We start from the raw sequence: 22,170 nt of genomic DNA on the forward strand, positions 1-22,170 counted from the left end.
TAGCTAATAACCGCTCTGTCATGCGGCTCCTCCTTCTCTCACGGAGGTGCACGACGCCTGGCCTCAGACGCCCCCGGCTCGCAGTTCTGAACCCTGTTGTAAATGTGTTTTTGCGCGTGTGTTTCAGGACCTCAACAAGCGCCTGTCGCTGCCGGCCGACATCCGGATCCCCGACGGCTACCTGGAGAAGATGCAGCTCAGCAGCCCGCAGTTCGACCTGCCGCTCAGCCGGCGCTCTCGCCGAGCTTCACTGGTCAGTCCCTCTCTCTCTCTCTCTCTCTCTCTCTCTCTCTCTCTCTCTCTCTCTCTCTCTCTCTCTCCCTCTCTCTCTCTGTCTCTCTCCCTCTCGCTCTGTCTCTCTGTCTCTCTCTCTCTGTCTCTCTCCCTCTGTCTCTCTCGCTCTGTCTCTCTGTCTCTGTCTCTGTCTCTCTCCCTCTCTCTCTCTCTCTCTCTCTCTCTCTCTGTCTCTCTCTCTCTCTCTCTCTCTGTCTCTCTCCCTCTCGCTCTGTCTCTCTCTCTCTGTCTCTGTGTGTGTGTTTTATTCATTCCATCTGTGCAAGTTGCTATGGCAACCGGCCCGCTTGTGAGACCGGGATGGAGTAATTCGGGAGTCTCGAGCGCTCGCCTGCCGCCTCCATTACATCATCTCACTCGGCTGTAATTACGCAACTCTTGTTGTCGTCGGCGACATCGTTCACATGACGCCGGAGCTTTGGAAGTTGTTGTTGACGCTCCTTTGATTATTTATAGAGGGTCAAGTAAGAAATGTTGTGTTTAGAGTTGTGATGAAGATGTATCCGGAGTAAAGAAACAAGCTTTATTCTGGGGTTGCAGGACCAGTTCAACCACACATTGAAAGCACGTATGACTTTAACGTGTCTGAATCTGTGCCTGAAGTGACTTTAGACTTCTGTCTCTTCCTCAGTCTGAGATTGGTTTTGGCAAGTTGGAGACGTACATCAAGCTGGACAAACTGGGAGAGGTGAGGGATGCCTCAAATCCCGTCGGCCACTTTTGGTAGAAGGAAATGTGTTTCACAGCTAACGTTGTCGTGTTGCGTTCAGGGAACCTACGCCACAGTATTTAAAGGGCGCAGCAAGCTGACTGACAACCTGGTGGCACTGAAGGAGATCCGGCTGGAGCACGAGGAGGGAGCGCCATGCACCGCCATCAGAGAAGGTAGGTCACCCTTTGTCTCCTTCATTTCATTCCTTTCACACACAAAACTCATGTAAATATACAATATATATATATATCATTATTTTTAAATTGTTCTATATATATATTTTTGTTTTTCCTACATATGTATACTTATTTATTTATATATACATATTTATTTATATATTTACTTATATATGTATATATATTGTATATATATTTATTTATATATCTATATTGATATATATATATATTTGTTTATTTATATGTTTGTTTATTTTTATATATTTGTACATATTTATTTATTGATATATATATATGTATTTATATATCTATTTATTTATATATATTTATTTATTTTGATTTATTTATACATATTTTGATTTATTTATTTAGATATTTATTTATTTATGTATATTTATTTATATATATATATATATATACATATATTAACATTTGTCCATGAAATAATTTTATAATTGGAGTCGTGGAGCATTTGTTCTGTCTTTGTCTCTGCCTGTAGTTTCGTTACTGAAGGACCTCAAACACGCCAACATCGTGACGCTTCACGACATCATCCACACCGACAAGAGCCTCACGCTCGTCTTTGAGTATCTGGTAAGACTTTAACTTATGTAGGTATCCCTCAACATCACTGAACTCATCTTACACCAGTATGTGGACGTCGGTTTAGATGGTATATGTAGTCTGTTGGAGCAATAAGTTCTGCAGTGTGGGCTACATTGACCTCCTGCTCGCGGACTAGTGCCTACACATCCCAGGATGCATTGCACACAAGTGTCTTACAACTCACGAAGGCCCGCCGCAGACCGCATCATCTCCTAACAGAATTTGCAGCCCAAACTGAGGAATTTATTCCTTTCTACATTTATAATGAGTCCAGATTGATGGACTCAAGGCACATACGAGTCTAAAATGCTGATTCATTCAGAGGCCATCGTGTTATGCTAAATTATGAAACACCGATATCAGGTTGTCTTCATGATTTTATGTTCAGGAACCACAAAATGTCAAATATTTCTCTAGCAAAACAGGAAGAGGGCGGATTACGGATTAATGCTTTATGAGGAAGACGTTAATGCGTCAACAGGGTGTGTGTGAAATAGAAGATTGAGGTGAAATATGTGTGGAAAGAGATCTCTGGGTGTCATCGGATCACCTTGATGATGTCATTTCCCCCTGTAGGACAAGGACCTGAAGCAGTACATGGATGACTGTGGAAACATAATGAGCATGCACAACGTGAAGGTGAGAGTACTGATCTTTTGTATGTCTCTTTTTAGATTTACTTTAGTTTCCTCTTCTTCTATGGGGCTGGACCCGTGTTGCAGTAATGGCCCTTTCACAAAAACGTTTGAAAAAGTGTTTGATGTGTGGAACGCAGCTTTTGCATGTAATAAGACATTTTAATCATCAGTTGTTTTTCTTAATTCTCTTTTTAGTCAGATAGATCATTAAATATCTACCAATAATCTATGTATGTGTTCCTCATGGACCCTGAACCACACGATTCAGTACATCTCAAACCCTGCAGCGACCCACCAAAGGGTTTCACATCCCATGTTTCCACACGTCCCTCCAGGTCTTCCTGTACCAGATTTTGCGAGGGCTGTCGTATTGTCATAAGAGGAAAGTTCTCCACAGGGACCTGAAGCCCCAGAACCTGCTCATCAATGAGAAGGGAGAACTCAAACTGGCTGATTTCGGTAAGCGGGCGTAGAGCAGCAGCTGTTTCCTTCACCGCAGTGAAGGAAACAGCTGCTGCTCCTGTTGTCCTTGCAGTACATTTTTTAATTTAGGCTTTAAAAAGTATCTGAGAATGGATGTGATAGTTTCCAGTCCTGCTCTGCTTCTCTCTTAAACAACCTGTCTCTGTCTTCTGTGGGCTGACAGGGTTGGCGAGGGCCAAGTCCGTCCCCACTAAAACCTACTCCAACGAGGTGGTGACTCTTTGGTACCGGCCCCCCGATGTTCTACTGGGATCCTCCGAGTACTCGACGCAGATCGACATGTGGTACAAATGTGGAGCACCCTGAAATACGTTATGTCCTATATCGTACTGATTTTATACAACTGTCTCCATTTCCTTTAATTTACTTTGAATGTGTGTTTACGGTTCATTCATGTGTTGTTCCTATGTGTGAGAGTGTTGATCACCTCTTTAAGAGAGGGGCTCTGTCTCTTTAAGAGAGGGGCGCTGTCTCTTTAAGAGAGGAGCAGAGGCGCTGTCTCTTTAAGAGAGGAGCACTGTCTCTTTAAGAGAGGAGCTGTCTCTTTAAGAGAGGGCTGTCTCTATAAGAGAGGGGTGCTTTCTCTTTTAGAGAGGGGAACTTGTTAAATAAAAGTAACAAAACAACAACGTGTTTCTGCAGAGTTAGTTGTCAGGGCGCGTCACCCTGACACCGCGTCACCCTGACATCATGACATCATCCCGCGTCTCTTTTTAGGGGCGTCGGCTGCATATTCTACGAGATGGCCGCGGGTCGGCCGCTGTTCCCCGGCTCCACCGTGGAGGACGAGCTCCACCTCATCTTCCGGCTGCTGGGTGAGTCGGTCCCGCCGGGCCGGACGACCCCCAAAGGTCTCCCGGCACATGTTTGACCTTCACCGGCTACACCGCGTCTGATTGGCTGTGGCTCTCTGACCGCAGGCACGCCGACGGAGGACAACTGGCCGGGCATCGCCTCCATCGAAGAGTTCAAATCCTACAAGTTCCCCAAATACAAGCCGCAGCCGCTAATCAACCACGCCCCCAGGTACCGGGGTCTGCATCCAAGCCCCGCCCCCTTCGCATGTATATAACAACAGTGGATTTAATGTGTGTGTGTGTGTGTGGAGGATATCCTGTGGAGCGTTTCACAGACAGTGACCCGCCGCTCCTCCTCTTTGTCTCCTCCAGGCTGGACGGCGACGGCATCGAGCTGCTGCTGGCGTTCCTCAGAGTGAGTCTCAGCTTCCTGCACAATACCCAGAATGCAGTGCACTCCAAACTGATTTGTCTCGCTCTTTTTCACACCCCTTCTGGCCTAAAGGGTGTCAGTTGTGTTGCTGTCTTCAGCCGCTCATGGAGCTATTTTAAATCTCGCCGGCTCTTGCTGGTTTCTCCGATGTTACTACTTATAACTTATAAACACACAGTTTGCTTTCTGTTTCTCAGAATATGGAACTAACTTTGTTATTCGTAAAGATCAACATAAGCACGTTATTATAATTATTATGTATTGTTGTTGATTTTCTGCACGAAACTTCAGATTGCTTGATTTGGTCTTAAAGAACATTAATGTTCATTGTTGACTAAACAGCAACATCTGTCATCATGTCACATGACCTGCATCACATGACCTGCATCACATGACCTGCAGGTGAACTTTGGGTCACTTAACAAGAAAAAGCAAATACATGATCGCGAGATAACGGCACCACCTTTTCATGTTATCATCCTCCCTCTCTCTCTCTTCTCTCCCTCCCTCCCTCCCTCTCTCTCTCTCCCTCTCCTCCCTCCCCCCCCCCTCTCTCTTTTTACCTGAATTTATTTGTGGAATGAATTCCTTCAGTACCAGCTGTAGACAGCAGGGGGAACAGCACCATCAGTGTTTACTGAACCCATTCCTCTGGGTTCCTCTTTCACTCGTTCGTCATCACTCGTTCATCATCCCTCGTTCATCATCACTCGTTTATCATCACTCCTTCATCATCCCTCGTTCATCGGCCACAGCTCAATGTGCTCAAGTCACAGGGTGTTGGATGTTTCTGTCTCCGCAGTACGAATCCAAGAAGAGGATTTCAGGCGAAGAGGCAATGAAACATTCCCACTTCCGGCAGCTCGGGATGAAAATTCACGCCCTTCCTGAGAGTGAGTGTTTGTCGGTTCCTTCTTTTTGCACTTCCTGTCTTCTTCCCTGTCGACTGAAGCCCCCCCCTCTGTGTTGCAGATGTCTCAATATTCACATTAAAGGAGGTGCAGCTGCAGAGGGACCCTGGTTACAGGAACCCCTCGTACACAGAGTCAGGTGGGTGGGGAACCACGTGCTTCAGCATTCAACCGTGTTGCATCATAGGCAACCCTTTCTTACTTAACATGATCCGGGTCCGTATCGCATTAACAATGTACAGCAGATGCATTATGGGTATTGTATTCTTCGAGTCGTTTCCTTTCTCTCTCTCCAGGTAACGGCAAGATCAACAGGAGGCAGAGCATGCTCTTCTAAGGTCTGATGAAGAGGACGGACTTCATCATCCCTTCCCACCAACCTCTCTCGCATGAGCCCCCCCCCCTCGTACCTACGCACACATCAGCACGCACACACACATGAACACACACACACACGCATCAACACGCACACACACATGAACACACACACACACACACACATGAACACACACACACGCACACACACATGAACACACACACATCACACATCAACACGCACACACACATGAACACACACATCAACACGCACACACACATGAACACACACACATCACACATCAACACGCACACACACATGAACACACATCAACACGCACACACACATGAACACACACACATCACACATCAACACGCACACACACATGAACACACGCATCAACACGCACACACACATGAACACACACACACACACACATCACGCACACATCACCACGCACACACATCAACACACACACACACATCAACACACACACACACATCAACACGCACACACACATGAAGACACACACATCACACATCAACACGCACACACACATGAACACACACACACACACACATCACCACGCACACACACACCCTCTGAGCATGTGACTCCGGGTCGGATCGATTTGGAGACTGTTTATTTATTGGGGGGCTGAGGTTGAGTTTGTTGCTGCTAAACTACTACTGTCTGTATTTAACACACCGTGTGTGTGTGTGTGTGTGTGCGTGTGCGTGTGTGTATAAAGATGTGAACTCCAGACGCCACGCACAGTCGAGCAGTCGGAGCGGTTACTTTTGTTTTTACTCCCGACGACGATTCTCCGGCTTCCTTCGAGTTCGAATCCCACTGATGTCGACGCTGTGATCCACGTTGTTGTTGTTGTTGTTGATGTCGTCGTTGACGTGCTCGGGGACCGAAAAGCTTCAGTTTATATATCTATAGATATATATATATTTGGAGTTTTTGTTTTTCTTCGAGCTTCCGTGACTGAACTCCACAACATTTCCAGGTTTTTAGAAAGACTGGGGCGCGAGGGGGCGGGGGGAGGTTCCTCTGGTTCCTCTGATTCTTTGGTTCCTTTGGTTCCTCTGGTTCCTTTGGTTCTTTCGGACCGTTTAGCTTCACAACCTGACCAAAACTTAAGGGGGGGGGGGCAAATGGTTTGTGAGTACGAGCTCAGAGCGGACGACTGGAGCCGAACAGGAAGTCATGTGACGTCCCACAGGAAGCCAGCGAGCCTTCCCTAAAAAAGAAAACCTGCTTTAAAAAGAAGCAGCTTCGCTCCCCGCTCTGAGACGCTCTGCAGACGCTCTGTGTTTGACTTGCACTGCGGGGTGTTTTCTTTGGGAATCTGGGGGTTAATCTAGCAGCATTAAGATGTGTCCTCTGTGACCTCTGACCTCGCCTCGGGGAACAACGCCGTCATTGTGGCATGTTTTCTTTTTTTTGGGGGGGGGGGGGCGCCTTAAAAAGCAAAATGTTTTTTTTTTTTTCACGTTGCGCGTCAAACCCACTGCTCGCTAGCATTTTTGAGAGAGAGAGAGAGATAATCTAACTGTTATGCTAACCTGAGTGGTGGTCTTCTTGGCTGACTCACCCAATGGACCCATTTCACAAAGTGTCAAACTATTCCTTAAAAGCAGGTTAAACTCCTGTTCACCGGGCGCCACATCGGCATCCCGGCTTCCTCTTAAAGGGCCAGTGTAACGGTAACACTGTGTAAACTATTGTTAAATAACTCCCGCTGCATTCGATTATTGTTTATTTGAGTGTAGAAATATTGTACATAAGAAAATGTCTCTAATATTATAACATAAATCCATTTAATTTGAAACCTTCAAAATAAAAGCACGGGACATTTTTCTTTAAAGAAAAGGCGATCGTGTGTCTATCAAGCCGTCAGGGGGCCACAAAAAATAATGCGGTGGGCAGAAATCCATCACGGAAGAGGCCCAGAGAGCGATGCTCTCCACTCGGCAGTGAATCACACCGAGGAAGCAAAGAACATCGAGGCTGAGCATGCAGGAGAAGGTCTGAGGGGGTCGTTCCTCATCCACGTGAAGAGTTCACATGTCCACTGAGATTTAAAGGATCGGAGCGACCCCGAGGTGCTAGACAAGTGCCAGAAGCACAACTAATGCTCATTAATAGCTGAGAGAATTAATGTAATAAACATTAACTTGACCACAGTTTGCAGCTAAGTGTTATAATCCTGTGAACGTCCCTCCACGAGTTCAAACAGACATTCCTTCTCTATAATTATGTCGCGTGAGCTCATCATTTCACAATAGAAACGGAAGAAACTGTTTACATTTTGAATAATGTGACGATTGTTGTATTCACAGCGGGGGGGAAGTCATTATGTTAATGGTGGACGTCCTTGTGGCCCAATGAGTTCTCCATATTTCACGTGGTGCGAGTCATTTTTCGGCGTGTTGCTGTGATCAACGGTAAGAATGCAGGATTATTCCACCGTGAAATGCAAACTGTGTCGCTAATGGAAGTTTGCTTCTTTGTTTTGTTTTTACATGAAGGAGATTTCTGCAACCGCTAAATGTTTATTATTGTAAAACTGTAAAACTTTTTTTTTTTCCAAATGTGTGAATGACCCGAATTTATGTGAACAAAGCGAGCGCCTGATGCATGGAAGGCCTGCTGTGTGTGTGAATCCCATCTCCAATGAAACACAGGGCCGCCGGCGAACAGCTGGTGTGTGTGTGTGTCTTTTTAATGGAACTATTTATTTCTCATAACCATCTTGAAAAAAACAAAGTAAATCTAACTGTTTCCTCCACGGCGTGTGCGTGTCGTCTCAATGCTGCGTCGCTGTTCTCATTTTATTCCACAAATAAAAACAGTATAAAATCACTGAGAATACATTTCCATTAAATTTCTTTTTTTTTAAATAACCAGGAGCCATTTTTACAAAATAAAAGCTTTTGTGCAATTTTGACCTGGAATATCTATTAAAACCTGGTTTAAATTTTTTTTTAAAAAGCGTAATACATTTACACAAGTCTTACAATATTGAAGGCACAGCTGGTACATGGTTTAAAAAAAAAAAAGTACAGTGCATTTGAAAAGGAAAGCGTGACACAAACAGATAAAAACAGGTTCACGGCGTCAAAGCAGAAGACCAAAGGAGAGCCGGACCGCGTGGCGCTCGGAGTCGGTGAGCGATGCACATCGACGTCTTTTATCACGTTAACTGAAATGTGAAAATGATCCTGATGCTCCGTCTCACTCCTTGAACTCTCACCCCCAGAAAGGTTGAGGAAAGAGACGACGCTATTGGTCGACTTGGAACATCCCAAACTGGTCACGGGTGAAAATGAGAAGCTTGATGACGGCTCGCCAGCTAAATGTAGCGTAGCGACCGGATTGAAACTACTCAGAGTTCAGAGGCAGCGTCCGACCTGTGAGGCCCGCTGTGAACATACAGGTGTGTGTTTAATACAGATCACAGAGGCACGACACATTGGGGTTTTACGGAACGGTTTGTTCACCTTCAGGCCCCCATACGTTATGCGTTGTCCTTTCCGCACGGCTAATGTGTTAGCTAGTTAGCTTTTAGCCGCTAGTCAGTATTTTTGTCCCGTTTTTCTCACGTCTGCAGGCTTTACGCTAAGCTAAGCTAACTGTCGTCTGGCTGTAGCTTCGCATCAAGAGTGGTATCCAATCTTCTCTGCAGGAAAGCCAATATGTCTTTCTACTCTATATTAGAGTTGTGTGTGTGTGGGGGGGGGGGTAACATTCACGACATTACAAACGGTAACTCTGGAGTTCAAAACGAGTGAAAAAATGACACGAGAGATTAAAATGAGATGAGAAACGTAACGAGGTCTGACCTCCGGCAAATTTCTATATATTTTTGGGTTTTGCCTGAAGAGAAGCAGCGAACGCCGCGTGAGGAACACGAGGAGTCGCACGCTAAGAAACGTCTGGAGCGGCCGGAACCTCCCGTTTCCTCGTGTGAGAAATGCAAAGGAACACGAAGTCCGACTCCCGCGCGGCTCACCGCCGAGAGCCTGGAGGCGGATCCGCTCGGCACTTGTGTGAGCTGGAGGAGAGCAGCAGGCGGGCGGGGGCGTCCGCGCTGTGCAGAGGCACCGGGAGGGGTCCGTTCAGCAGCGTGGGGAACTGCAGGGGGGAGAAGACGAGTCATATCTTCATCATCTTATAACGATGAAGGCCGATCAGATGATAGATGAGGCGGCACGCGAGGAACACTCACGGGTAAGTTACGACATACTTATAACACGTTAACAAAGTGAAACTTTTGGTATTTACTGTTCATATTGTGGGGAATTAGTTAAGTGATTATATAATCCTTTAATTAATTCTGATGGTATACGGTTATCTGTGTAAAAAGTAGAAAATTGCATCAGATTTGATGATATTACTATTATTATTATATGTAACTAAAGTCAGACATTTTGAAACCCAACATTGCGGTTTTAAAGATAATTAGTGTGTCTTTATACTGATTACAAATGAGTTATTTTATTATTATTGATTGATTTATTGATCATTACTAGAATATCGACATAATAGTCTTTACAGTCATGTGTCACCTCCATGATGCTGACGTGTCCATGACGGTGATGTTAAAGTTAGTCAATGCTTGCGTAATATCAGAAAAATGAGGAAAACGTATGTTGTCTGACGTGGTTGAATGTGGCAACAAACCGTGTGACGCACATGATTTATTGATTTATGTTCAACGGCTCTTTAGTGTGACTGCTGCCGCATGCCAGGGAGCGAGCCTGCTCTTGTTTATAGGACCTCGTGGGGACCTAGTTGTCCACCAGCCTTGTGAGGACCATCCCCCCGTCGTGAGGACTAAATCTCCGCTTATTAGATGCTTGACGGCTTGTTCACAGTGGGGGGGGGAGGGGCTCCTGACCCACCGGCCCTTTCCCGCTCCCCTCGACTAACAGGAAGTTGCCCCCTCTTCTGGTCCGAGTCAGAACGGAAACATCTGTGGCTTATTTTGAAACCCTGGCACACACACACACACACACACACACAACTGTGTGAAAACAACGGACGCGGTAAAGATCCTGCACTTATGAGGGTTTGTTGTAAATACAGCAAACGGGGTTCGTACGGTCATGGAAAACCTGGAAAAGTCATGGAATTTAAAAATGTCCATTTCCAGGCCTGGAAAAGTCCTGGAAATAAAACTTAAATCACAAAAGGTTTTGGAAAAGTCATGGAAATGTGTTTTATTCACATGTTCATTTACGCCGAGTTTGAAACAATAAATATGTTTTAGAAAGCCGGCATACACTCTCTTACTGGCAGCGCAATTATTATTGTTTTCCGCGTTGCAAGTGAACGCACCTTAACTGGAAAGTTCGCTGGTCATGTTTTTATTTAATGTATACTGTATACTTTGGAATTCACGTTGTTTAAATACTAAATGTTCTCACTGTTTCATGTATAAACCGAGATTGGTCATGGAAATTTGGTTTAAAGTCCAAAAAAAGTCCTGGAAAATTCATGGAAATACACCGGCATTCGCTCTCAATACGCAAACAAATCTAAATTGTTCTTGTTTATACCGAGATTTCAGTTTGGTCATGGAAATTTGGTTTAAAGTCATGGAAAATTCATGGAAATCCATTGGTCAAAATGTGTAAGAACCCTGAAATGAAAAGCTCTTTGTTTTTTTTGTTTTTACAGAACTGATTTTTTTTCGTAATGATTAATTACAAATAAACTGTTTTACAGCATTAGAGGGGCAAATAACTGTCATTTTCCTCTTATTTGTACAGCAGTCTGTGTTTATTACATTTTCTGTGTTTTCTGTTTTTGTGTGTTACAAGACTTGCTAATGTGAGCTAGCATTAGCCACCGGACGCTACTAAGTGTGGTTGTCGCGTCCCGTATGACACAGCGAGCGGCCATTTGTTTGTTCGGACGACGAGCCGCTCTCTCTCTCTCGAGTTCCTCCACACACACACAGCTCTGCTGAATGTGTGTGTGTGTGTGTTACCTGAAAGAGGGGGGCGTGGCTCTGCAGTTGTGCAGGGCTGAGAGGTCCCACCGGACTCAGGCTGGACCAGAAATGGATATTGGAGAGTAGAGGACTGGGAGTGAGCAGCAGACCAGACGGAGTCTACGTTGACAAAGAGGGAAACGGAGGATGAATCCGATGGATGGAAAAGTTGCTGTGTTCTCTGGCCGTGTTCCCGGAGAGCTGCCGGCGCTCCGCGGTGGAGTCGTCGTGTCGGTCGGTCTCACCCAGAGAGCGACTCGACTCCTTTGGGGTCAGGAAGCGCCACTCAAGAAGCATGACGTCGGTTTTATTCTCGTCTTCCTTCTGTTTCTGCCGCAGGAACATCGGACGGTTCTACCCACGAGTCCAGGAACTGCAGTTCGGGAACTGCAGTCCGGGAACAGCAGTTCGGGAACTAATGTTCGGGAACAGCAGTTCGGGAACTACAGTTTGGGAACTACAGTTTGGGAACTGCAGTGCCTTCCTCATTGTGAAGGAGCAGTTCTCCCACTGAGCTTTTTATGTTATGCAAATTTGTTTAAAACTTCAATTTTTTTTAGCAATGATGAAAATTGCCTTTTTCTTTTTTGATTCGCCCCACAGTCCAGTCAATCTTTCTTTAAAAAAAAAAGATCCCCGGTGGCGTCGATCGTCTCTTCTTCCCTTTATTTCCTGCCATCTGTCTATCGGCTTTCTAATAAAAAGCATCTCCATCAAATGAGCTGACAAATATTTCCCCAAATCTGCTTTTCATTGCCGGAAGCCGCCTCGAAGGCAGATGACTGACGCTCATCTTCGTCTCTCAAGTTTCCTTCAGTTCGACGGCTCGTTCTTCTGCTGATGTGAAACATGCCTGAAGCCTTGATGGCGTTCAGCTCCTCTACGCCGCTCGGCCCGGACCGGCTCACGCTTTGCTTTTGCCACGACGAGCTCACGACGGCTTCACTCGCAACGCGGCGGTTTACGCCCCCGAAAAGACCAGAAACCACCGGAAACCACCAAGGACTTTCAGAAGGTAGGACCTAGAGACGGAACCACACCTGTCCAGTGGAAAGTGGATCGTGGGTTGTGGATCCCGACTGAGCTCAGGTGTTCTCTGCTCTCACTTTAACATTCCATCCTCTTCGTGCCGACCGCTCGGCGGCGTATCGTCGCTCTGGAAACCTCGCCTGACTGTAAGCGGCGGGTCTGGTCAGTTTGCTGCTGCCAGGGAATCAGGATCTTCACAAACACATGGCTTCACTTATGACCCCCCCCCCGGGCCTCCTCCCTTCTTTCCGCTCCCCTCTTTTCATCCCCTCCCCGTCGACCGGTCTTTTCCTTCTCCTTTTTCCTCACCTAAAGCCACCGGTGTTGACAGAAGGGCTGTGCGTGTGCAGATGTGTTGTACCTGTGTGGTGAGGAAGGCGGGGGTCAGGGAGCCCGAAGGCAGCGCCGGGCTGTTGAGGGCGATGGAGACGAGGTCGCTTCCCGTCAGGAGCAGCGAGGAGGCGGAGATCTCCAAACCTTTGGGCTTCCTGCTTTTCAAAAGCCCGCAGTTGGCAAACCTCCTGGCCTCCGGCGCCGCCTGAGACCTCTCTCGCTCCCTCTGGCCGGACGAGAGATTCAGCGGCTGGGCGCTCTGCTCCAACTCGTGAGTCTCTGCGCTCTGGCCCCGCCCTCTCCACAGTGCGTGGGCGGGGCTTGGCGGCGGAGTGGAGGAGCAGGAGGAAGCAGAAGAAGAGCGGGCCGGCCCCGGAGACGGTCGGGAGGAATGGGAGGTCTCGGCCGAGGACGGGGGCGGGGTGGGCGGCAGGGAGGAGTGGCCGCCGTGGGTCACGAATCGGATGACGGAGGAGCCGTCGCCGTGGCGATCGGATCGGGGCTCCGTCTTGACGGGCCGGTGCGGCTCCACGGGGCGCCGCGGGGCGCCGAAGGACGAGTACAGGCCGGAGTGGAGGTACCGGTTCCTCCCGTCCTCGTCGTCGGCCTCGGGCTCTGAAGCCCCGCCCCCGCTCGCCTCGCAGCCGCGGCCCGACTCCACCGCCGCGGGGTCCATCTTCAGAATCTCGGGGAACGACACAAACTTGTAGACGAACTTCTGGCCGATCACCTTCTTGATGATGTTCTGCAGAGGAAACGAGATTTTATTCTCCTCCGGCCTTTATTTACCTGTTGGTGTGTTGATGTCAATCGAGTTTCATGGCGGACGTTCACTAACATTCACAAGTTTGGAGTCACTTAGAAATGTCCTTATTTTTCTAAGAAAAGCACTTTTTTATCCATGAAGATAACATTAAATGAATCATAAACACTCTACATAGTTAATGTGTAGATGACTATTCTCTGGTGTTAATGAAGTCTCTACAGAGGTGTGTAGAGGCCCATCTCCAGTGTTCTAATGGTACATTGTGTTATCGCCTTAGAAGACCAGCGGAGGGGTAGAAAACCCTTTAAACCATTTTTATGTGAGCGCAGCTGAAAACAGTTATGCTGGTGAGAGAAGCTCTAAAACTGGCCTTCCTTTGAGCCACAAGAAGAACATTAATATTTACAATAAAAATCATTATTTATAACTTCTTCAATGTCTTGACTATTTTATATTCATTTTAGAATTAATTTGAGAAATAAAAGTGAGTTTTTGTGGAAAACACCAAATTATCTGGGTGACCCATAACTTTTGAAAGCTAGTGTATCTCTCTCTCTCTCTCTCTTTTGTCTTTCACATTTCAGAGAAGCTACTCTATTCTCACGCTCTTTGCTTTACCTTGGGAGTTTTTCCTAGACCGAGGGATGTCTATGTGTACAGATTGAACAACATTAATATTTACAATAAAAATCATGTCTAACCTTGTCAATGCCTTGACTAAATGTTATAATCATTTTGTAATTAATTTGATAAATAAAAGTAAGAGATACACCAGCTTGTCCGGGTGACCCATGACCTTTGCCCGGGGGCCTCTCTGGCCTCTGGCCCACCTTGTCGTAGTAGTAGCGCAGGGCTCTGCTCAGCTTGTCGTAGTTCATGTTGGTCTTGTTCTTGCGGAGACCCCACAGCTTCGCCACGTCCTCCGACTTCAGCAGCTTGAACTCGCCGTCGTTGGACGTCCAGCAGATGAGGTGCTTGTGGCTCTGGTCGATCAGCAGCTGCAGCAGGAACTGCCAGAGCGTGATGGAACTCTCCATGACGACGACGCCGGAGACACGGGCGATCTGCGGACGAGAAACGAGGAGAGGGTCGCCAACGAGAACAAGATGGAGGGCTACGGGGACATATTCATGAGTCATGGAGGTCTGGATCATAGAGGTCTGGGTCATAGAGGTCTGGATCATAAAGGTCTGGATCATAGAGGTCTGGGTCATAGAGGTCTGGGTCATAGAGGTCTGGATCATGGAGGTCTGGATCATAGAGGTCTGGATCATAGAGGTCTGGATCATAGAGGTCTGGATCATAGAGGTCTGGGTCATAGAGGTCTGGATCATAGAGGTCTGGATCATGGAGGTCTGGATCATAGAGGTCTGGGTCATAGAGGTCTGGATCATGGAGGTCTGGATCATAAAGGTCTGGATCATGGAGGTCTGGGTCATAGAGGTCTGGATCATAGAGGTCTGGGTCATAAAGGTCTGGGTCATAGAGGTCTGGATCATAGAGGTCTGGGTCATAGAGGTCTGGATCATGGAGGTCTGGATCATAAAGGTCTGGATCATGGAGGTCTGGGTCATAGAGGTCTGGATCATGGAGGTCTGGGTCATAGAGGTCTGGGTCATAAAGGTCTGGGTCATAGAGGTCTGGATCATAGAGGTCTGGGTCATAGAGGTCTGGATCATAGAGGTCTGGATCATAGAGGTCTGGATCATAAAGGTCTGGATCATAAAGGTCTGGATCATGGAGGTCTGGGTCATAGAGGTCTGGATCATGGAGGTCTGGGTCATAAAGGTCTGGATCATAGAGGTCTGGATCATAAAGGTCTGGGTCATAGAGGTCTGGATCATAGAGGTCTGGATCATAAAGGTCTGGGTCATAGAGGTCTGGATCATAAAGGTCTGGGTCATAGAGGTCTGGATCATAAAGGTCTGGATCATGGAGGTCTGGATCATAGAGGTCTGGATCATGGAGGTCTGGATTATAGAGGTCTGGATCATAGAGGTCTGGATCTTGGTCCATGCCGACTACCAACTCTTCATAGACTCCGTCATATTCATTGAATGTGTTGTTACTCTGTAATGATTCCTTCTGGTCACATGACATCTATTGTTCATCTGGTCACATGACATCTATTGTTCATCTGGTCTCATGACATCTATTGTTCATCTGGTCACATGACATCTATTGTTCATCTGGTCACATGACATCTATTGATCATCTGGTCACATGACATCTATTGTTCATCTGGTCACATGACATCTATTGTTCATCTGGTCACATGACATCTATTGTTCATCTGGTCACATGACATCTATTGTTCACCTGGTCACATGACATCTATTGTTCACCTGGTCACATGACATCTATTGTTCATCTGGTCACATGACATCTATTGTTCATCTGGTCACATGACATCTATTGTTCATCTGGTCACATGACATCTATTGTTCATCTGGTCACATGACATCTATTGTTCATCTGGTCACATGACATCTATTGTTCATCTGGTCACATGACATCTATTGTTCATCTGGTCACATGACATCTATTGTTCATCTGGTCACATGACATCTATTGTTCATCTGGTCACATGACATCTATTGTTCATCTGGTCACATGACATCTATTGTTCACCTGGTCACATGACATCTATTGTTCATCTGGTCACATGACATCTATTGTTCATCTGGTCACATGACATCTATTGTTCATCTGGTCACATGACATCTATTGTTCATCTGGTCACATGACATCTATTGTTCATCTGGTCACATGACATCTATTGTTCATCTGGTCACATGACATCTATTGTTCATCTGGTCACATGACATCTATTGTTCATCTGGTCACATGACATCTATTGTTCATCTGGTCACATGACATCTATTGTTCATCTGGTCACATGACATCTATTGTTCATCTGGTCACATGACATCTATTGTTCATCTGGTCACATGACATCTATTGTTCATCTGGTCACATGACATCTATTGTTCATCTGGTCACATGACATCTATTGTTCATCTGGTCACATGACATCTATTGTTCATCTGGTCACATGACATCTATTGTTCATCTGGTCACATGACATCTATTGTTCATCTGGTCACATGACATCTATTGTTCATCTGGTCACATGACATCTATTGTTCATCTGGTCACATGACATCTATTGTTCATCTGGTCACATGACATCTATTCACCTGGTCACATGACATCTATTGTTCATCTGGTCACATGACATCTATTGTTCATCTGGTCACATGACATCTATTGTTCATCTGGTCACATGACATCTATTGTTCATCTGGTCACATGACATCTATTGTTCATCTGGTCACATGACATCTATTGTTCATCTGGTCACATGACATCTATTGTTCATCTGGTCACATGACATCTATTGTTCATCTGGTCACATGACATCTATTGTTCATCTGGTCACATGACATCTATTGTTCATCTGGTCACATGACATCTATTGTTCATCTGGTCACATGACATCTATTGTTCATCTGGTCACATGACATCTATTGTTCATCTGGTCACATGACATCTATTGTTCATCTGGTCACATGACATCTATTGTTCATCTGGTCACATGACATCTATTGTTCATCTGGTCACATGACATCTATTGTTCATCTGGTCACATGACATCTATTGTTCATCTGGTCACATGACATCTATTGTTCATCTGGTCACATGACATCTATTGTTCATCTGGTCACATGACATCTATTGTTCATCTGGTCACATGACATCTATTGTTCATCTGGTCACATGACATCTATTGTTCATCTAGTCACATGACATCTATTGTTCATCTGGTCACATGACATCTATTGTTCATCTGGTCACATGACATCTATTGTTCATCTGGTCACATGACATCTATTGTTCATCTGGTCACATGACATCTATTGTTCATCTGGTCACATGACATCTATTGTTCATCTGGTCACATGACATCTATTGTTCATCTGGTCACATGACATCTATTGTTCATCTGGTCACATGACATCTATTGTTCATCTGGTCACATGACATCTATTGTTCATCTGGTCACATGACATCTATTGTTCATCTGGTCACATGACATCTATTGTTCATCTGGTCACATGACATCTATTGTTCATCTGGTCACATGACATCTATTGTTCATCTGGTCTCATGACATCTATTGTTCATCTGGTCACATGACATCTATTGTTCATCTGGTCACATGACATCTATTGTTCATCTGGTCACATGACATCTATTGTTCATCTGGTCACATGACATCTATTGTTCATCTGGTCACATGACATCTATTGTTCATCTGGTCACATGACATCTATTGTTCATCTGGTCACATGACATCTATTGTTCATCTGGTCACATGACATCTATTGTTCATCTGGTCACATGACATCTATTGTTCATCTGGTCACATGACATCTATTGTTCACCTGGTCACATGACATCTATTGTTCACCTGGTCACATGACATCTATTGTTCATCTGGTCACATGACATCTATTGTTCATCTGGTCACATGACATCTATTGTTCACCTGGTCACATGACATCTATTGTTCATCTGGTCACATGACATCTATTGTTCATCTGGTCACATGACATCTATTGTTCACCTGGTCACATGACATCTATTGTTCATCTGGTCACATGACATCTATTGTTCATCTGGTCACATGACATCTATTGTTCATCTGGTCACATGACATCTATTGTTCACCTGGTCACATGACATCTATTGTTCATCTGGTCACATGACATCTATTGTTCATCTGGTCACATGACATCTATTGTTCACCTGGTCACATGACATCTATTGTTCATCTAGTCACATGACATCTATTGTTCATCTGGTCACATGACATCTATTGTTCATCTGGTCACATGACATCTATTGTTCACCTGGTCACATGACATCTATTGTTCACCTGGTCACATGACATCTATTGTTCACCTGGTCACATGACATCTATTGTTCATCTGGTCACATGACATCTATTGTTCACCTGGTCACATGACATCTATTGTTCACCTGGTCACATGACATCTGTTGTTCACCTGGTCACATGACATCTATTGTTCACCTGGTCACATGACATCTATTGTTCACCTGGTCACATGACATCTATTGTTCACCTGGTCACATGACATCTATTGTTCACCTGGTCACATGACATCTATTGTTCACCTGGTCACATGACATCTATTGTTCATCTGGTCACATGACATCTATTGTTCATCTGGTCACATGACATCTATTGTTCACCTGGTCACATGACATCTATTGTTCACCTGGTCACATGACATCTATTGTTCACCTGGTCACATGACATCTATTGTTCACCTGGTCACATGACATCTATTGTTCACCTGGTCACATGACATCTATTGTTCATCTGGTCACATGACATCTATTGTTCACCTGGTCACATGACATCTATTGATCATCTGGTCACATGACATCTATTGTTCATCTGGTCACATGACATCTATTGTTCACCTGGTCACATGACATCTATTGTTCACCTGGTCACATGACATCTATTGTTCACCTGGTCACATGACATCTATTGTTCACCTGGTCACATGACATCTATTGTTCATCTAGTCACATGACATCTATTGTTCACCTGGTCACATGACATCTATTGTTCACCTGGTCACATGACATCTATTGTTCATCTGGTCACATGTCATCTATTGTTCATCTGGTCACATGACATCTATTGTTCACCTGGTCACATGACATCTATTGTTCATCTGGTCACATGACATCTATTGTTCATCTGGTCACATGACATCTATTGTTCATCTAGTCACATGACATCTATTGTTCACCTGGTCACATGACATCTATTGTTCACCTGGTCACATGACATCTATTGTTCATCTAGTCACATGTCATCTATTGTTCACCTGGTCACATGACATCTATTGTTCACCTGGTCACATGACATCTATTGTTCATCTGGTCACATGACATCTATTGTTCATCTGGTCACATGACATCTATTGATCCTCCTCTGTTCTCTCCTGAAGGTTTCTTCCCTTTTTCCCCCTGAAAGGTTTTTTTCTATTTCTTGGGAGTTGTTCCTGATCCGATGTGAGAGGTCAAAGGTCAGGGATGTCTATGTGTACAGATTGTAAAGCCCTCTGAGGAGAATTCATAATTTGTGATATTGGGCTGTACAAAATCAACTGAATAGATTATTATTATTATTATTATTATAAATCCTGTGTTCTTTTCTGTGTCAGCAAACTAATCTCCATTTACATAGAATTTCACACATCCTTAAGATTGTTTCGGGAACCATACGCCGCAAAAGACATTGAAAGAAGTAAAGAAGGAAGGAAAGGAGGGACGGTGGTTAGCGAGGAGGAGGAGGAGGAGGAGAAGGAGGAGCTGTTGCGTCATGACGAATGCAAACCTCACTCCTTCCTCTAATGCAAACTCTGAAAACCACAAGCAGAGCCGAGCTGACCGTGTCCACCGCCGCTCTTCTCTCCCTGGGAATCCTCACAAACAAAACAACAACAACACAAATATGTAAACAAGCTCCAACGGCTCTCCTATTAAAACATCAGAATATGTCATCTTTGACTCACGCGTAATGTTTTATTCCCTTTAATTAACCCATCTGTAAACATATTAGGGTTCATATTAGATTAGGGTTAGGGAGGCGTGAATGTTGTGTGTGTGTGTGAGAGAGAGCACACTTCCGGATGTTTCCATGGTGATAAAGCAGGATGTGGTCAGTGACCTTATGCCAAGACAAGCAAAGATCTCACCGACTGTCTGTGAGCGTCTTCCTGTCTCTCTCTCTCTCTCTCTCTCTCTCTCTCTCTCTCTCTCTCTCGCCCTCTCTCTAACCAATCAATTTACACGGTGCTTAGTTTGCAGGAAGTACAGAACTACTTACTGCCAAGCGAAAACACGACAAATACGTCATTAGAACCCAAATTTAATTTGCAACCATGACAATGTCACAGTTTGCGGTTGCATCTCAAATCACCATGGCAACCGCCTCCGCGGCGGAGCAACATCGGTGCCGAGGACCAGGAGCGAAGGTTATTCTCCCGCCTTCATCGCCGACCACGAGTTCAACATGAAGACGCAGTCAGCGTCCCTCTGTCTCGCTGTCGCTCAAACAGGAACAGGAAGCCACCCGGCGGAGAGGGGAAAGTGTGTGTGTGTGTGTGTGTGTGTGTGTGTGCTGCGAACAATGACCCATCGCCGGGAACACACACGCAAACGCATATCCCCGCTTCCTTTTTCCTGTGTGTGTGTGTGTGTGTGTGTGTGTGCTATGTGATGGAAGAACTGCTGTCTGTCTAAACGAGGACTTCCTGTCATTCAGCTTCAGGGGGCGTCTTCCCGGAGAAAGGCCTTCCTTTTCTGGGAGGTAGGACGTCCTGTCACTGGGAGCCACCAGGAACACACACACACACGCACGCACGCACACACACACACACACGCACGCACACACACCTGTGCTTCTTTTTTTGAGCAACAATTCAACAACAACATATGGAGAATGCATCTATGACCTCATGTTAGACTGTTTGATCTTCACCCTCTGATGTTTCACTCAAATCTGGACGAGAGAAACAAAGGAGGAAATGTTGATTTGTGGTCTCTCTCTCTTACTTTATCTCTCTCTCTCTCTCTCTGAGTGCAAGTGAACACGTTTTACCTGATCCATGCATGAACCTTCTTCCTCAAATGTGAATTCAACAGATAAAATCCTCGGCGTAACTTGGACACTCAAGATGTGTGTGTGTGTGTGCGTGTGTGTGTGTGTGTGTGCGTGTGTGTGTGGAGGGAGTTGGGGTTCTGCTGGAACTCAAATGGTTCTTTGTTTTGCAGCAGTGACTCATTTTCAAGATGTTTTCTGCTGCCAGCTTCAATCCGGAAGCGCGTGGCAATTAGTCTGCGAAGTCCAGACAAACCAGAAAGTCTACAACCAGACTTTTAAAGGAGCCACGGCCAATTTATTTTTCCATCGCAGCCGGAACACTGACCTCTTTTCTTCCTTTCTCTTTCCCCTCCTCCCCCGTTCACATGTAGCGAACTAAATTTAGCCAACTTTACGCACGCGTCCGTGCCAAAGCCGAGAATCCACGGCTTTAACGCGTTATTACGCACCGCTTTAACGTGTATTACGCGCAGGTTTCATACCTCTCGCGCAGCATCGACGTGGGTTTCAAGTGAACCTGAGATCGGGTTTCATCAAACACGAGAATCCCGCTTCTGTCTCTCCGTTACGCGCGAGCGCGCGCACATTAAGGAGTTGTAAGTCGAAGTAAACGGCGTGCCTACCCTGCTGTGGACGGCCGCGCTGCTCCTCTGCTCCTCTGCCCGTGTGTGAAGGAGTGTGCGCGCGTCTCAGAGCGGTGTGTGTGTGTGGCGTCGGGGCTCCATGCCGCTGCTGTCTGAAAGCGGATCTGCAGCTTCTCTCTCCCCCCTGCCTCGGAGCAGGAAGTCGGGACGCGCAGACGGAGAACCGGCGCACTTCCTCTGGCGTAGTATTCCCGTCTGTGTAAACATGCACAGAGAGAGAGAGAGGGAGAGAGGGGGAGAGAGAGTGTGCGTGTGTGTGTGTGAGAGAGAGAGAGATTTATATTTCCCAGAAACACACTTTTTTGACATGC

The 22,170-nt window shown here is 45.7% G+C and overlaps 2 protein-coding genes across 3 annotated transcripts in view; one reads left to right on the top strand and one right to left on the bottom strand.

Annotated features, from left to right (window-relative positions):
- The window catches only part of cdk17 (cyclin dependent kinase 17), a 33,594-nt gene extending 25,354 nt beyond the window's left edge, over window positions 1-8,240 (top strand). The window contains exons 5-17 of the mRNA XM_056425490.1: window positions 128-253; window positions 926-982; window positions 1,065-1,179; window positions 1,682-1,776; window positions 2,365-2,427; window positions 2,762-2,885; window positions 3,073-3,193; window positions 3,627-3,724; window positions 3,830-3,935; window positions 4,079-4,121; window positions 4,942-5,032; window positions 5,112-5,189; window positions 5,347-8,240. Coding sequence (XP_056281465.1) covers window positions 128-253; window positions 926-982; window positions 1,065-1,179; window positions 1,682-1,776; window positions 2,365-2,427; window positions 2,762-2,885; window positions 3,073-3,193; window positions 3,627-3,724; window positions 3,830-3,935; window positions 4,079-4,121; window positions 4,942-5,032; window positions 5,112-5,189; window positions 5,347-5,387 — 1,158 coding nt within the window. The 3' untranslated portion in view covers window positions 5,388-8,240. The remainder of the gene's footprint in view (window positions 1-127; window positions 254-925; window positions 983-1,064; window positions 1,180-1,681; window positions 1,777-2,364; window positions 2,428-2,761; window positions 2,886-3,072; window positions 3,194-3,626; window positions 3,725-3,829; window positions 3,936-4,078; window positions 4,122-4,941; window positions 5,033-5,111; window positions 5,190-5,346) is intronic.
- Window positions 8,196-22,002, bottom strand: elk3 (ETS transcription factor ELK3). Of its 2 annotated transcripts, XM_056424655.1 has the most exons (5): window positions 21,839-21,997; window positions 14,335-14,568; window positions 12,767-13,483; window positions 11,374-11,496; window positions 8,196-9,512 (listed from the first exon to the last, which is right to left on the bottom strand). In XM_056424655.1, exons 2-5 carry the CDS (start codon window positions 14,539-14,541, stop codon window positions 9,387-9,389), a joined length of 1,173 nt encoding a protein of 390 aa, XP_056280630.1. In that variant the 5' UTR covers window positions 14,542-14,568; window positions 21,839-21,997; the 3' UTR covers window positions 8,196-9,386. The 2 variants fall into 2 exon arrangements, with proteins under 2 accessions (XP_056280630.1, XP_056280632.1); XM_056424657.1 differs by lacking the exon at window positions 11,374-11,496 and having other exon boundaries at window positions 21,839-22,002.
- Between the last annotated feature and the right edge of the window lie 168 nt (window positions 22,003-22,170).

This window comes from Pseudoliparis swirei, chromosome 10, assembly GCF_029220125.1.
Source record: "Pseudoliparis swirei isolate HS2019 ecotype Mariana Trench chromosome 10, NWPU_hadal_v1, whole genome shotgun sequence".
NCBI lineage: Eukaryota > Metazoa > Chordata > Actinopteri > Perciformes > Liparidae > Pseudoliparis > Pseudoliparis swirei.